This window comes from Mesocricetus auratus, unplaced genomic scaffold, assembly GCF_017639785.1.
Source record: "Mesocricetus auratus isolate SY011 unplaced genomic scaffold, BCM_Maur_2.0 Super-Scaffold_100010, whole genome shotgun sequence".
NCBI lineage: Eukaryota > Metazoa > Chordata > Mammalia > Rodentia > Cricetidae > Mesocricetus > Mesocricetus auratus.
This window is the reverse complement of record NW_024429194.1, coordinates 43866979-43884202: the sequence shown is the minus strand read 5'-3', so window position 1 is coordinate 43884202 and position 17224 is coordinate 43866979. Positions and strand designations below refer to the sequence as shown.

Below are 17224 nucleotides of genomic sequence, written 5' to 3'. Positions count from 1 at the left end.
GTGAAGATTTGATTCATTTAAAACTACTTTTGATTCTTGAACATGATGGCAGATATATGCTCTGCCTCTCTGGGTGAATTATGTATATAAAGCCTATAGACATATAAGCCATCTATACATTTAGCCTCTTAGCTTGTGGGCAATTGACTTGAACTTGATGTCCTCTTGCCTCTGCCTTTCTCTAGAATGCTGGGATTAGAAGTGTGTGTCACCAGACCCAGAGTTTAACATGACTGTCAGGTGTTTCTGTGTGCAATAAAGGTTTTACTTTGCTTTTATTTGCAACCACTGGATAATTTACGGTGCAGGGGAAAATGATTTTTTGCATGGGTGCCCTGGGGAATCAGTGTCCAGTCCTGAAAACAACCATCAAGATAATGGAAAGAAGAATAAGGTAGCAGAAGAAAGAACAAATTGCTGGGTTTCTTTACCAGTATCCTTGCCATCCCAGAGGAAGTAAGAAAGGGCACTGTAGGGGTATTAAAGCCTGGTGGTTTTGCACAATTTCTTGAAATAGTGATCTTCGGTTATAGAACTTGAATGTCCTCTCCAGATCAGCAAACCAATCCAACAGTCCCAAGAAGATCATTTGGATGGGCTGGAATTCATGCCAGAGAATGGATTGTCCCTTGATTTTTGCCAATGCTTCGTGAAAGAGTTAAGTGTTTTTAGTTTCCTCATAGTGCTAAATCATGCCATTGAGTACCTGTCACTTCCAAGCTCTTTAGTAGCACTCTTCCTTCCCATTAGCTGTTAACTGTACCGAATTCATGTCAAGTGAAATGGAATTAGTGAGTAGCCTTGCCAAAAACTGAGTATCCTGACTCCATTCTACTGCATCCAAAATTACTTTTATTGGAAGGTAAGCCTACCTAAGTGTAGAAGAAGATGCATATTGGAAGTCAGAAATAATATTGAATATTGTCAAATAGTATTGGGAAAAGTTTCTGACATTGAGAGAAACATTTCACCTAGTTTTTCATCAATTAAGGAAACTTGGAAATAGTAACCCATGTGTCTGTGGATCAAGAGATTTCCCATATGGAAAACACATTGCATGGTGGGTTTTCATATATCCCTTCTCCTCTTCCTTTTATGGAGTGAGACAACTTTAAATAATATATTTTTGATAGTCTTTTTTGAAACACAAATATAAAAAGTAGCCCAGGAAGAGTAATTTCTAAGGCCAACAGCAGAACTGTAAACTGGGAGATGCACAAATTAGCTCCATATCTTACACCTAGTGAGTGAATTATAAGATTTCAAGGGGCCAGTGGAGGAAGGCAGAAGAGTAGGACAGTCAGTATTGTATTGTTGTTGTGAGACAGTCACAGTATTTAGTCCAGAGTAATCCCAAGCATACTATATAGTTTATGAACTTGAGGTCTTTTTGCCTTGTTCTGTCTCCAGAGTGCTGGGATTACAGGTACACCACACCACCCAGACCAGTGCAAAAGCAGGTCTGTTGGATGATTCTTTTTGCAATCAAATTTTAGAGCCACTACTATAAAAGACCAATGCAGTTAAGGAGAAGCTAGAGGCTGGAATTGTGATGGCAATCGTTGCTTATGACTAAGTCAAAATTTACAGAAAATTAGAAAAGAATGTTTTTTTTTTCTCAAGACTTCCTTTGTACAGCCAGCTCCCAGATAATGACATGAAGATTTCTTGTTGGTTATGAAAACTTGGCTGTAATTTAGGTGTGTTCCTAACTAGCTCATATAACTTAAATCAACCTATTTATATTAATTTATGTTCTGCCATGTGACTCGTTACCCCTCCTCCGTACTGTATATCTGACTTCCCAGTGTCTCACTGTCGAATTTCCCAACTCTCTGCTTCACAGGGTTCCTATCTCTTCCTGGAAGTCCTGTCTATCCTCTCCTGCCTAGCTATTGGTCATTCAGCTCTTCATTAAACCAATCAGAAGGTGTCCTGGCCAAAACACATTTTTCACAGTATATAAAAAGATTATCCCATAATAAGAATCATTCTAGATGTTTCTCTTTTAACTTCCGGATGATAAAGACAATGCAAGGATCAGCAGGCTCCTTAAGGGGCTGGACTTCCATGTGCTTCCAGCCCTCAACATTGATGGTTATATCTATGTTTGGACAATGGTATGGACACTGTGCTTGGGCCAGGGTTATGTTCATGTACTGAAGCTCTACTAGGGTCATGATTACGATGTCAGCCTTTCTAGCTATGAAAATCTTTCGTAGCCATGTAAAGAAAGAGACCCCATTTGATAATTTTATATTAAAGTCCATGTTAGGATGTAGAAGCCTAATACCTCCTTAGAGTTGGATCTAGGGTGAGTCCCGTTTACTGTTTTCCATCTACCATTCTCCATTTGGACTTATTTGGGTTTCTTCTGCCATCTTCAGTATTATGATTTTCCTACTACATGATTAGCATTATGTTGATATAGATCTCATATCTACCTACATCTATGTCAGATCAGTTCTAGATGCATGATGGGGAACAAATGATGTCTTGATACTAAACTAGCCTGGGGCTTTCAATATCATCATTGGCAAGGTTAAATATCTCAGGCTTCTAATGCAGTAAATAGCAAAAAGCTTTCTCCATACAGTGTTTATAAAGCATATCACTCCCGAATGAGAGCCCATTTCTAGAAAGCACCTTCTTCCTCTCTTTCATTACTTCTCAGAGTTCCCCCTTTCTCAAAAGCACTCCCTCTTTCTCCTCCTCCATCCCTTTCCAAAGCTCTTTCATGAGACTCCTTTTCTAGAGCAGCCTTTCTGGTCCCGTGTGTGAAATGAGCCCCCCCCCCCACAAACACACACAAGCTTTCCTGGTGACTCTTGTATTTATCTCCATTTCTACACCCCCCAAAAGTGCAAACAAACTAATGAAAATCAAACAAACATAAATATCTCTGTTACACCTGGAATGGCCCTTTCCATTTGATAAGCTGTTTGCCTTGCATTTTATATAACTCAATCCTCCAATGTAACCAAAGCTTCTGTGAATAAGATAGTGTTCGTAGACCCAGCTCATCTGCTCAGGAATGAAAAGCCAAGCTAGTCCTCAACTAGATGGCTTACACATCTGTTCACTTTAGTTTGTACAGATGTTCCTAATATTGGGTGCCATTGGCCTTGTGGTAAAACCAAAATTCACATATGCACAAATTTTACAATGGCAAAGGCAAGTTTGTTTGTTTGTTTCAGATAGTCTATGCTCCAGAGCCACTTGTCCTTACTGGCACTGATTTATGAAGCCTCTGCCTATCAACACACCGTGGTTCCTCTGTTTCAGGATCCTCTCTGGAGGAAGTCCCACTCATCCCATAATAATGGCACATGCTTTGGAACAGATCTCAATCAAAATGTCAATGTCTCCTTGTGCCGTAAGTCCTGCTCAGCAGATAAATTCATGAACACCAACTACCTCAAAGGGCTGAGAAGCAAGCTTCTTGGGCATTCTGACTGCTTTTATTCTCTTTAAAGAGATGGTATCATCTATACAGTACTCATGGGTAGAACTCTCTTCTAGGGAGATTGGCTAAACAAAGACAGAGTAGATCTAGACTAATATCTTAGGTATTAGCTCTATTTCTATTGCCATGATGAAACACCATGATCAAAAAGCAAACTGGGGAGGAAAGTATTTATTTGACTTATGCTCTCATATCACTGTTCATCTGTGGGGACACCAGACCTTGAGCAGAGACCCACTTCCCCTTCGGCCTGGGAGCAGGCAGCTGTGAGACAATGTTTACTGAAAACAATTCAGGGCTATAAAGCTCTTGATAGGGCTCAGATAAGGGCTTGCTCACTGAAACACCATGACTTTGACACCTCCTACGGCTAGATGTCTCTTCCTGTTCTCCCTGCTGTTTCTCCCCGATTCTGGGGCCTGAGATTAAACCACCAGCCAGGAGGGTGAGAAGTCTGGGAGAGCTGTAAGAGAGCTCGGTTGGAGAATTGTATGTAGATGGATGGCAGAAGTCCTTAAAAAGGGAAGCGGTTTTTTTTTCTTGGAGAGTTCTCCTAAGCCAACTTGCGGGGTGCTCCTAAGCCAACTTGGGAAGCATAAAGTTTTCTTAAAGCAACCGACCGGTCTCTGTGTCATCTATCCCGACCACCTCGCTACATTCTAGGATGCAGCAGGTGCGACATTCATCAAGGAAGGAAGTCAGGACAGGAACTCAAATAGGGCAGGAGCCTGGAGGCAGGAACTGATGCAGAGGCCACGGATGGGGTGTTGCTTATTGACCTGCTCCTCATGGCTTGCTCAGTCTTCTTTCTTATAGAACCCAGTACTACCTGCCCAGGGATGGCACAACCTACATCAGGAGCCTGACCCTCCTACATCAATCACTAATTAAGAAAATGTCCTACAGGCTTGCTTACAGCCTGATCCTATGGAGGTATTTTCTTAATGGCTGAGCCATCTCTCCAGTCTTAATTGAGGTTCCCTCCTCTCAGATGACTTTAGCTTGTATCAAGTTGACATAAAACTAGCCAGCATAAACAGTCAGAATATGTTTTAAGCCATCACTTGTTTTTAAAATATATAGCTCACCACCAAGAAGATTAAAGCCAGAGTGCTGTCTTTGGGTATTTTTTACAGCAGGAGGCAGACAGCAAGCAGAGTAAACATTTTCTTCTCCTTGAAGCAATTCTGTGTCTGCAAATCTCGAAATGTTCAAAGCACTGGAAGCAAATGATGAATCGGGGGTGGTAAGAATACTTGCACTCACTGAATGGCAAGGGTTAAGATGCAATCTCCATTGCTTGGTCTTGAAAAAAAAAATGCCTCGTCTTTCTGTTTGTTTGTTTGTTTTTTATTTAGAGCATTGGTCATACAATCCCATCTTAACCAAAGTCCATTATGTGTGTTAATTGTGATGCACTGATCTAGCATGTAGGAGACTTACTGTTATTAATGTGGGCAGACTGCCTGGGTTCTTGCAAAATAGCTGTGATGAGACAGAAGCCAGTAAGGAAGACATGGCGGACAAATCTGTGAGAACCCGATATTTGATTCCCAACACTACCCCCACCCTCTCACCCCCGCCAAAGCCCCCTGTTTTACCACAGGTTTAAGAACAGATTATTACACTGCCATTTCATTTTGCATGAGTTTGCACAGTTTGAGTCTAGATCTTCAGGCCAGGTCCCATGCTGTTTTGAGCTCCTCACTGGGTGGCTACTTTAGTGGCTATGCAGTTGATTAACTTAAAGGACTGACTTGACAGTCACAGACAAGCCTGGAGTACCCTGAGCAAGGTTCGCTATTCAGTTTGTAAACTGAGATCATGACACGTTTCCGTGGCCTCCTGTATTTTCCAGGTATCAGCACATCCACAAACTGCCAAGATTTAATGTTCTATGGAATGGAACCAATATCAGAATCAGAGACTAGAGCAGTCTCCAGCCTTACAGAAAGCGAGGAAAAAGACATCCTCTGCTCTCTGGCCATGTACTTTGATGGGCAGCTCACTCTCACACCATATGGATACACCAAAAATAAATCAAGTAGCTTTGAAGAACTAGTGAGTCCAAAGTGCCAAGGCCTCTCTAGACAAACTTCCACAGGGCTACTGCCTTTCTTCCTCTGATTTTCATTTCCAAGAGATTTTGGCTCCATTCTCCATCACCCCCCCACACACCATCCTTATTTTCTTTTTCCTGCTTTTCATACCTTGCCAGATGCCTGCTGGGAAGACTCTGGGTTAAATGTTGCTTTACCTATGCTAATTAACTACCTGTTTCGTGAAGTGTCAAGTTGGGAGGCATCTTAGGTGTTTGGCTATAATATAAATGAGATGATTATGTTAATAATCTGCAGGAATGCACTCTCCTTCCTGTATGTTCTCTCGAAGCTCCATTCAGCGATTACAGCTTTTGAACCATGCTTAAAAATTTTGCCAGCTGTTAGTGGAATATGGCATGTCTAAAATAATACAGCTAAATAATATCTGCTCTCTTTTCTACTAAGCACAGCGCTGTGGTTCCTTCTAGACTCTTCTTGCAGCGTTTGTAAGAGGACGTGCCAGGGAAATGCACGCCTGAGCAATGATCTTGTGCTGTTTTTTCCAGGTTCTTCTCTGGAGCCATGCTTACCAATGCTCTGGTACACAGGCTTGCTGCAGAGAATCTGAGGACCACAGTCACAAATCAAAGGGAGACAAAAATGCAGAATCGCTGTAATAGTTACTATGTTTTTAAACAAGCTTTCTTTCTGTTTTAATTGTGGTAAAATACACTTGGTATAATTGTACAATGGCAACCATTTTTAAGTATAGAGTTCAGAATCTTCAGTGTTGTGTACCAACCCCCAGGACTGTCTTATTGTGTATAACTGGTACCCATCATGTGACATCCCCATTTTCCTCTATGCCCAGCTGTGGCAATCACCAGTTTTCTCTCCACATCTATGATTATGGCAAGTCTAGATGCCTCACATCAATGGAATGGTAAAGGGTGGGTCTTTTTTGGACTAGCTTATTCAGCTTAGCACAATGTCCTCAGTGTGCATCTCCTGTAGGATGTGTCACAATTCCCTTTTTTTGTCTTTTTGGTTGTGAGACTTTCATGGCCAAACCATCTCTTCATATCAACATTTTCTTCCTTTTTAAGAGCAAGTAATAGTCCACTGCATGTCAAGTGTCATGTTTTGTTTGTCTACCCATCAGTGGGCACTTAGGTTCATTCTACCTTTCTACATAAGGCCACTAAGAATATGGTTGTGCAGGCATCTCTCCAAGACTCCACTTTCACTTCTTTTGGATATATCTAGAAGCATAGTTTCTGTCATATGTGGTAATTCTGTTTTTGCTTTATTTTTTTTATTTGATATATTGCTTTCCATTTTGGTTGTACTGTTTAATAAAGCTACCTACAGCGTGCAAGCTCACACTTCTTCATAGTCTTGCCGACGTTCGTTATTATTATATTTATTAAAATGAACTTAACTTTTAAAAAGAAGGTCCTCATGATATGCAGATGATAGGGTGGATGAGAGCAAATCCTATCCCATTGATGTCACAGAGGCCAGGTGACCTCTTGGCTATTTTATGTCTCCTGTCCTTTCCCCATTAGAGCATGACCCATGAAGTACAGGCAAAGGCTAAAAGATAACCCCGAAAGACCTTTTGCCGAAGGAAGCTCCCAGAAGTCAAAAATACTCAGCAATACCTAAATGCCTTTCTTCAGGTCATTTTTTCCTTCTACAGTTACAAAAATTTATCCTATGTGATTATTTTGAAATTTGTAGAAATAACTAATATTTGCTTGGAATTATTACAACTACAGAGAGATTCTAAAGCCAATATCAATTGACTCCTGTGATGACATAATAAACTCACTTTGGGAATATATAAATAGAGCTTGGGTTGCCTACATTCCCAGACCCCTCCAGGGAGAGCATGGAGGTGCCTGGGTTAGTCCTCTGCTTGCTGGAAGCCCTTGTATCATCTCCACAAAGCCTTTCTCTGCTTAGAAAGGATTTTTGACTTTTTGAAGTCACTAATCAATGTAGATTTCCCATCAACCTTGTGCTCTTTCATCCTCAGTTGTAATTCCTGGCACTCTTTCCTGTGGTAGAGAAATTTGCAAATATACGGGTATTAGTTATGAAGTCCAGAACTAGGCTCATTTACCAGCTTTTGTGAGAGTCATTATAGATTTCTTCTCTCTTTGAGAGAACTGTAGCAAAGCCAGGTGAATCTCCAGAGACATTGTAGATCTTCAGTGGGAAGGTATCTTCCAGCAACCAAAGGTCTTCATGGAAGGTATCATCTTTCAATATAATACCTCAGTATTTTTTCATGTCATTCCTTTTAGTTCAGGAATACAAATACAAAAGTCAGAGGGTCTCTTTCAGATTGCCCTTCTTGTTAGAGCCCTATGGCCACAGGCGAAAGAGAGCATGAGAGAGAGGCTTAGATTAGTAACATAGGAACTGCTTGCTGGAAAGTGCTTCTAAGACGAAAATATTGGTAAATCATTGGGTTCACACATAAAGACCAGTAGACTTCTATGTCTTTTGCAGCATTGGGTGCGGAAGAATAAGCATAAATATTTATCTTTAAACTTTTTGATAGGAAGTATGAAAATTTTGTATTATGTGTCAATCTTATTGAATCTTGTCAACATTTTCAGATTCCTGAGGAGAAGCTATAACACTGCACAAAAGCACTGAACCAATCCCCTTGCTCCAAGGAGATTTCCATTTCTGGAATTATTTACAGTGACTGTGTATTTACAAAGCCAAAACTTGACAGTCACTATTGTAGAAGAAACAGGAATATATATATATGTATATATATACATCCACTTTCTAAACTGCTCTTGAAATCAGAACACCTATCAGAATGTTTTAAAGTTTTACATGCTAGAACTATTCATGCTTGAACACTTTCATACAAATCTCTGTACTCCATCTCAAGTTGTTTCTTTCACACATCAGGGTCTTTAATAAAAGTCTTTGCACATCTGCCTGTAACTATGTCCTTACAGCCCAGCAAAAGAGCTCTTGAGAAGGCTAGAAGGCTTTAGCAATATATCATGTTCCACTGGAAAGGTGGATTTCCTTTGTTTCTAGGAAGCACCTCTAAGTAGAAAAGACAGACACAAACATAACAACCCTTTCTGGCCCTCAGTGCAGTTTAGGAGAAAAGTCTATTCTGGAGCTCTATCCTGAGATGAAGTAAATCCAAGGAAGCTGGGCCTGGTGCCACACACCTCATTTCCAACACTCAGGAGTCATAGGCAGGTGGATCTGTGTCAGTTCAAAGCCAGCTTGGTTTATAAATCAAGTTCAGGCCAATTAGAGCTACATAGTAAGAACCTGTCTCAAAGAAATATTAAACGTGAAGAGGTTGGTCTGCAGACCCAACACTGCAGGATTTGCACAACACAGGACAACAACAGGATACTCAAGAGGAGTCCCAGTGAGGGCCCAGTATTGATGGTGTAGCAGAAACTAGAGGCCTTGAACCGGACCAGTGACTCTTTGCAATGAACAGTTAAGTAAAGATGTTTGGATATAAGGGTTTACTACAAGATTCAGTGTATCACACTACAGCATTCATGATGAATTTTTTTCTTTTTTTTCTCTTAAATTTTATTTTTTGGGGGACGTTACAAAGGCAGAGGACAGATGCAAAGAGACAGGGAGATGAAAGGGATCAAGATACATGATATGAAAGACACAAAGAATAAATAGAAAGAAAGTGAAAAACTGAGAACAAACAAACAAAAATGAATAAAAATTGAAACAACAGAAAGAAATCTATGGAGTTTCTATTTTGTCTTCTCAGGAAGAATCAAATGTATCTAAAAGCTAATCATCACAATTCTGTTTCTCTACTTCTTTATAGTAATTAATAATGGGGAAAAATTCCCAGGGTTCTTTTTTCAATGAAGAGGGGGAAATCTTTGTGTGCTATTCCACAGCTAAGATTTGAAGAGAATGAACTACAGAGAATAAAATAGGTAAAGGCTGGGCCATGAGGTAGCTGGGATGAGTTTCAGAAAAGGAAAAAAAAATCGAGGAGTAATTTGAATGAAAATGTGTAGCCTAAGGCTGATTCATGTGACAGAAATAGAGGATAAGGACCCTGTCAGACCAGTTGGCATGGAATTTGATCCAGGGAAGGACTGGGGCACATGTGAATTGAAAATGATTAGAAACAACTTGTTTCTTCGGTAGATGATTTTCACAAGTGAGTATAGTTGGCAAGTCGCTGTCCCCCAGAACTGCTCTTAGTTTCACGGGTGACAGGCAGCAGCTCCCTGAGTCCTTCCCCTGGACTACTCTCATTTTCATAGCTAAGTTTTCTTCTTTCCGACCCCCTTCCTCTCACAGTGTCCTCTTCTCAGTGAAGCGACTGCTTTATTCCTGGCATTTCATCAGCCTTTTCGACCCCTTTCTCTGTTCTGGGCAACACAAACCTGGGAACTGAGACAGACTCAGAACTGTTTGATGTGAAAAGAGAAAGAATCAGTGAGCAGAGACAGAATTCTCAGCAGTGAGAGGGGAGAGAAGTAAGAAGCCTGTGTGTGTGTGTGTGTGTGTGTGTGTGTGTGTGTGTGTGTGTGTGTAAAGAATATGCAGAAAGTTCCAAATACCTAGAAGATGCTGCCCCTGACCGTACTACCACCACTTGTTGCCTGCTTGATTCCTTGGAATTTCTCTAGGCTCCTCCCACCTCTACCCAAGCACCTCTCAGTAGCATTTTTAGCACTCACCTGTGAATTCCAGAAAAGGAAAGGAGAGAGGGGGTTCTAAAACTAGGCCTCTACTAGCTGAGAGAGTCAGGGGACCTAATATACCTCTAAGTGACCTGGTTGTTTAAGACCAACACAACTGAACACCACAGTGCTGGCAGGAGGGACAAGAGGCTTTGGTGGTGTCTGTGTAGAATCTAAGCAGAAGCTGTGGGGTGTAGTATGTGGAGGATAGGCTATCAAGTTGGGACGTCTGGAATCAGAAGTACTTAGAAGGTCTGCAAACAGACCTACTTAAAAAGATTTATCAGGAAGTCAGTAAACACAGGAGTCAGCAGAAGCTCAGTAAGTGCTGTGTTTCAATAGTGACTGATCTCAGGAAAGAACCTGCAGAAGGGAAGGCAGAGACCTAAGGGATCTTCGAATCCCAAGAGATTGCCTGCAGAATCAGGAGACATGGAATAGAGGGATGCATCAGATATCTGTGAGAAAAAACAAACAGGTAAAACCATAAAAGGGCCATGACGGAAGGACTGTGAAAGAAACAATGCCAGAAAAAAGAGAATCCAGTAGAGGAGATCAGGAAAAGGCAGATGGGCAGAGAAGTTGGAGAAACCCCTCAAGGTTGGGTCAGTAGGTGGGGAGGTTAGTAGAGGAAACATCCTGAGAAACAAGGGAAGTTGATGGACATGGTGTGTGTCCTAGGAACAGTGAGGAAGATTTATTTGATTACAATGTAGAGTAAGTGTCTAGGATACAGTATTGGAAAGGTAGATTAGGAACACATTGTAGAGCATCTCAAAATCTAGGCTAGGCAGTCTGTGTTTAATGCAGCGGGCAATGAGGAGATACTGAAAGCTTTTCAGCAGGGATAATGAACATAGATATATGCATCTGGAAACCATGTGGGATCAGCTGGGATAAAGGCTGGCGGGAAGTGTGTTAGAAGATGCAACAGACCAATTCTGAGGTAATGAGTCTGACAAGGAGTAATAGCAATGAAAATCCACTTGGTGATTTTGAGGGGGAAAAGAAGAAGTCAAAGATATCTACAATATGCAAGACCAGAAATAGTGACAGCTTCATTGGTGGAAGACATAATGAAAAGGGATGTGGGCGTGGTTAGTATGGGATACCAACAAGCTACCTAGACACGAATGCCCAATGGGAGGTTGGAGAGATAGTGTAAAGCCTCAGGGATAGATCTGTACAAAACATAAAACCCTTGGATTGTCGGATTTATTTTTAAAACCAGCTCTCTCGGCATTTCCCACCTACAGATTCAAGTTGGACAGAAGGCGGCAATGCATTGAAAGCAAAGCAAAGCATGGAACCAATTATAGAGTTGGATCGAGTGCAGATATTTTATGTAAGAATACTTTTTTGTCTCTTTAATGGTATCTAAGGCACAGAAGAAATCAATGAAGTTTTAGATGGTGAGACGGGCCAAAGAGCAGGAGTTCCTGTGACCCACAGAGAGCTGTACGAATCAAAATGACCCAGGATAAAAGGAAGTCTGTGTGATTCAGTATTGTACTCTCTAGGGATAAAGTATGAGTGAAGGAAAAACAATGATACATTGGCTCAACCCAGAATTTTCTCTGGCTTGAGTTAAAAAGAGCTGTCAAGTTAGAAGGCACAGGAGTTAACAGGAAGGGTATTGTCCTTTCAAGCTTGGTCAGTTGACTACAATCCCAGGGGATCCGCCTTCCAGGAAGGAAAAACAGGGCAGGACTTGGGGAGGGGTCCAAAGAAAGGGTTCAGGGGAGGGAGGGTGTTGCCCTTCTCCCAGCCTAGAGCACCTCCCCCAGGGAGCCCCTGGGCCCCACTTACCTAGTATTTGTATCATAATTTTCCTGTGATTGTCTCAGATTTTTGGTCTTTGTTTTTCTTTTTAAATTTCTTTGTGACGATGCTTCCATTCATTCTTGCCTTGCAGTTCAAGACCGCCTCATTTGTTTGATCAATTGAGAAACTTTAATTAAGCCTCTGCTATGTTCCAGGCACAAGGAAGAGCAAGGTGCCAAATAAAATGCAGGATGCTTACCAAGGCCGGAGGGGTCCTAATCAGGGACAGCTCCTTCATTTTACCAAGAATCCTTTATGCCCTGACATGGCCTTAGAAGCCTGCCTTTCAAAGTGTGACTTCCACATTTATCTCCTGTCTTCATTTAGAGATGCTTTGTCAGGATCCTCCAAAGACTGGGCTCCAGACACTGGGGAGCTCCTTCGCATATACATTTGTGCTGAGGGACGATGGTACCCACTGGGTTTTCTTCTGCCTGAAGCTCTCATCCAGCCCACATGTGAGGAGACCTTGGAAGCAATGCTCTCTCTCACTCCTTGATGGTGTGTACAGGAATTACTAGCTCACCAACGGTGCCAGGAAGGCAACAGCCACAATGTTTGCACTGACCGCTGCGCTTCCTCACATCTCTCCTCTAAGGGCCTCCTGCCTTGGCCTGCTTAGTCCCAGTGATGGGAATATGGTTAAGGTGAAGGTATGTGTTGTTGTACAGAAACCAAAGCATGAAATTAAAAATACTCTATATTCTAATAAAGAGTCATGTTAGCATTTTAAACATTTGCTTTGCTGGTAATTAATTTTTATTGCTCTAGAAGAATATTGTACTACTTAGCTATTACAACTATAAAGCTATAAACTAAACCCTCTTAAAATCCAGTGGTGCGTGCACCTGTACACCAGTGAGAAAATTCTGCTGATGTGGCCGTGCTCACTGATGCATCTGAGCTAAGCAGCAGCTGACTGGATTGACCAGGCTCAGTCTGAACCTGGATGAGGTGCTATATTTGTGCTCCTGTATCTTTTTTTTTTCCAGCAGGTTTGGCCTGACTTGCAGGAGGGGATCAAGCCCCAGCCTACAGACACTATTCAAACTTTTGACTACATTGTACTGTTAACATCTCATTTGTGCTGGCTAGTTTTTTTTTTATGTCAACTCAACACAAGGTAAGGACATCTGGGAAGATGAAATCTTAATCGAGAAAATGCCTCTATTGTTGGCCTGTAGGCAAGTCTGTGGGGGAATTTTCTTGATTGGTGGTTGAAGCTGGATGGCCTAGTACATTGTGAGCAGAGCTGTCCTGGGGCAGGTGCTTCTAGAAGGGGTATATAAGAAGACAAACTGGGCAAGCTAGGAGAAGCAAGCACTCCGCTATGGCCCCCGCTCTGGTTCTTGCCTCCAGATTCCCGCCCCGAGTTCCTGCTCTGACTTCCTTCGGTGATGGACTGTGATGTGGAAGTATATGCAAAATAAGCCTTTTCCTCCCCAAGTTGCTTTTGGTCACGTATTTCATCACAGCAATCGAAACCTCACCATTGAGCAAAGGATGTTAGTTGTCTGAGTGAGTTGAAGGGTGGGGCAGAATACAAAGTGAGGCTTGCAGAGAGCTGGGGTCTTCATTGCAATCACTGTAGTTGCTGTTATCACAGCCCTGAGCTTCACGGTTTAGCTTTGGAGATGAGACAGCCCAGCAGAGACATGCTCAGCTCCGATTGTTAGGATTCTGGGGGTTGTGCAGAAAAATCCCACTGTACCTGGAATCTAATTAGAAACCCGCTGACCAGCGTCTGTGTTCTACTTATTATTTTGAATTTATGATCCCAATATTCACTGAGGAGAGGAAGTACAAATAAGTTCCTTGGGTCTTGTTTCAGTCGTTACCGTATGAATTCTTTAGGAATTTGCTTGTGTCTTTGATCTTTTGTATTCATGGGTTAGTGGCAGCAACTAGAAAATAGGTTATATAATTTGTCTATAGGGTTGCTGCTAGCTTTAAGTATTTATCTAATTGTTCTGCTTATTTTTGTTATTATTATTAATATTATAGCATCACCTAAGTGTGTTTTGAATGGCTAGGAATTCACAATGGTGATTAAGTTAGGCACGGTCCACATGTATTTGGATTTTATATTACAGTGAGTGAGATTCAAATAGCAGCCATGAGTAATTGGAATGGACACACTGTCTCATCCAGGGCAAGCCCCAGCTTAGTGGAAGCAATATAGCATGAACACAAAGAAATAAATGAAATACTCCAAGTGCTATGAAGAAACAGAGTTAAGAGCTAAAAGGGCCAGCCTGTATGTTTGAGACTATCTAGGCACTTAACTGCACTATCTCGTCTATTAAATTTCAAGTGCTGTCATTTCCTGTGTATCTCCATGTGACACCTTGAAATGGTGCTAAGCATTTGACAGGCTTTGAGCAAATGCAGCTGTGACTGGCTGACAGGATGTCCCTAGTGTTTAGTCACCCATTTCCAAATTTCCTTGTTGGTCACAGTCACAATACACTTCCCAGTCGGAACCCTTTTGTTGTCCTTCTTTGTCCTCTTAATTTCTCCATGTTTTCCTAGTGTGTGGCTGATAAGGGTCAGAAAGGAAATGTCAGGGCCAGTGGTGTTTCATGAATCAAGGAACAGAGATTTACATGAAAATGCCAACTCCACAATTGCAGCATGGGGCGGGGGCCAGTTAGTTTTCATCCATGGTCAGCCTGGAAAAGAAGAGAGCTGATGTGACCAACTCAATGGCACGTTCACGAAGCAAGCAGGCAGCCATACTCAGGTCATTGTTCTGTAGCCCTGTGCTGTTTTGTTTTAAATAAAATGATCTGCATGCTTGCATGCTATAGGATCTCTTGCCTACAAAATTGATATGATACCTAAGAGGGAAGCGTGGGGGCCATGACCTGTTTTTAGCTTCTCCCTGCATCTTTTAACCTGTGGAAGGATCCTATAGGATAAGGTTGGAAAGATGATGGAAGGTTTTTCTTAAGGATGTTTTCAGACTCCTGGTTCTAAAATGATTATTGAGAAGTCGAGATTGCTACAATAACTCAATGCCTATAATCTATAATCTCGAGAATAGCCTTACTATATTAGTTTTTGAGACTTGTATTTGATTTTGACCCTACTTTAAAGTTAAATTATTCTGTTATTTTCATGGGTGTCAGAGACCATGAAATTCCTGGGTCAAAGTCAAGGCCATTATTTTTTTCTCACAGCACATTAATGAACACAAACACAGGCATATTTACATCCATGTCCTGCACTCTAGTCTTGACGGGCTGATGCAGTGAAGCCCAGTGCCGTATAAAGAGAGATTTGCTATGGGAGAGCACACCTGCTATGGGAGAGCATGCCTGCTATGGGAGAGCACACCGAGCTTGGGTCCAAGCAGCCAGTGTGTCGCATCTCCATCTCACAGATCCTTCCTCATCACACTAACTGCTGGGTCGCTTGGGTGCTGCAGACAGACAACTGACCTGGTGAGGAGTGGTCTTCCCAGCATTCTTAGCGTCCTTAACGGGATGTCAGAGACAAAAAGGTCAGTAAAGGACTGTCTCCCAATAGGCTTTATGTGTCAGATGGAATCACAGGAAATTGCTGCTTTCAAAGGTTTTAAAAACTTGAGCATTGGTAATTTAATACAGTTCAACTTAATATCATGTCCATGCTAATAAAACAATTTCCTTAATGCTTTTTCTTCTCCTTTTCTTAGGACATTTGAATGACTGCATTTCCTGTCTCCATTTCTTCCCACCAAACTATCAGGAGGAAACGTTCACATTTACGAATTAGTGCATTTTTGAAGTAATTGATATTGTGTGAAAATAATAACCACATACCCAGCTTTCTGTTCTCCTGTAAGTGAGAGTTTGTGGTATTTTCTTACTATTCCAAAAAGGCATTTTATTTCGAAGGATTAATTCATTTAAAATAATACAAATAAAGAAATCTTTAGTGATAGATGTGTTTGTTCATCCTCATCTTGTCAACATGTTCTTTCCCAGAGAATCCCTCCTCCTAACAAGGATTTATTTTTTCCTCTCTCTCTCTCTCTCTCTCTCTCTCTCTCTCTCTCTCTCTCTCTCTCTCTCTCTCTCTCTCTCTCTCTCCTCTCTCTCTCACCCCCTAATTATCCTCTTCATCCTTCTCTCTCTCAAAAATCATTCTTCTCAACATGTTTCCTCCTACTTCCTTGTTTTTACTTTAAACTTTATTTTTTATGGCCCACTGAGTTTAATTAGGGTTGCTTGCACAAGCATGGGTAGAATGGGTTATTCACTGAAGCATGGGCAACTTGCCAGCAGTTACACCATTGAAGAAAAATGACACTTTCTTCTCCCAGTTACTGGTAACCACTAATAGTTCCCCAGAGGACAACACGAACCCTTCCTCTACTCATGAAAATGTTGAGAGACCCAGTCTTGTGAAGGTACCCACAGTACGGGGAGTTCATGAGTGTGAGAGAATGACTTGTCTAGTAGCCATTGTTTGTAGCACTCTTCTCTGTCCTCTAGCTTTTACATTCTTTCTGCTTCCTCTTCCACAATGTTTGCTGAGCCTTGGAAGGAGTGATGTAACATTTAGGGCTGAACAATAATAGTGACTTATTCTCAGCACAATGACCAATTATTAGTGTTTGCATTAACCAATGCCTACTGTAAAATTAAAGCTTCCTTGACCAAGGCCAAGAACAGTGCCAAGCAATAGATACAAACACATTGCCATTTAACAAATGAGCAACTCAACACACTATAAGCTAAGACCAATACTATTAATCAATACTATTAATGTATTAATCAATACTATTAATGGGTCTTAGGGTATATGACTAGGTTTATAATAGCAGGCATAAGTTCCCTCTCCTGAGCGAACCTCAAATTCAACTATATAGTGGTTATTTTGAAACATTAATCTAATTAATCTTTATCAATAAAAAATCAGTAGTCCAATATATGGGGTAAAGATCAGAGAAGCAGGGAGCAGTCACCAGTCACCTCCCACCTCTAGCATTCTCCATCCAAAATGGCTGAGATCCTCTCTCTGTCCTACCTTACTATTTCCTGTCTGCTCTCTGTCTACAGTCTTCCAAACCTCTATGGTTAATTTAGGTCAGCTAGTGGCTAGCTCTGCCCTCTGCCTCCAAGGAAGCTTTATTTGTCAGAGCACAATCAAAGTATCCTGAAACCCCCACCTTGCCTGCG

General features: G+C 41.5%; 1 protein-coding gene across 1 annotated transcript in view; it reads left to right on the top strand.

Annotated features, from left to right (window-relative positions):
• Positions 1-12664, top strand: part of Cpo (carboxypeptidase O) — a 28504-nt gene extending 15840 nt beyond the window's left edge. Inside the window, 12 exon segments of the mRNA XM_040752815.1 lie at positions 559-595; positions 597-630; positions 632-664; positions 1998-2120; positions 3286-3376; positions 5325-5527; positions 6075-6181; positions 11489-11577; positions 12386-12423; positions 12425-12475; positions 12478-12540; positions 12542-12664. Coding sequence (XP_040608749.1) covers positions 559-595; positions 597-630; positions 632-664; positions 1998-2120; positions 3286-3376; positions 5325-5527; positions 6075-6181; positions 11489-11577; positions 12386-12423; positions 12425-12475; positions 12478-12540; positions 12542-12577 — 905 coding nt within the window. The 3' untranslated portion in view covers positions 12578-12664.
• Positions 12665-17224: the final 4560 nt, after the last annotated feature.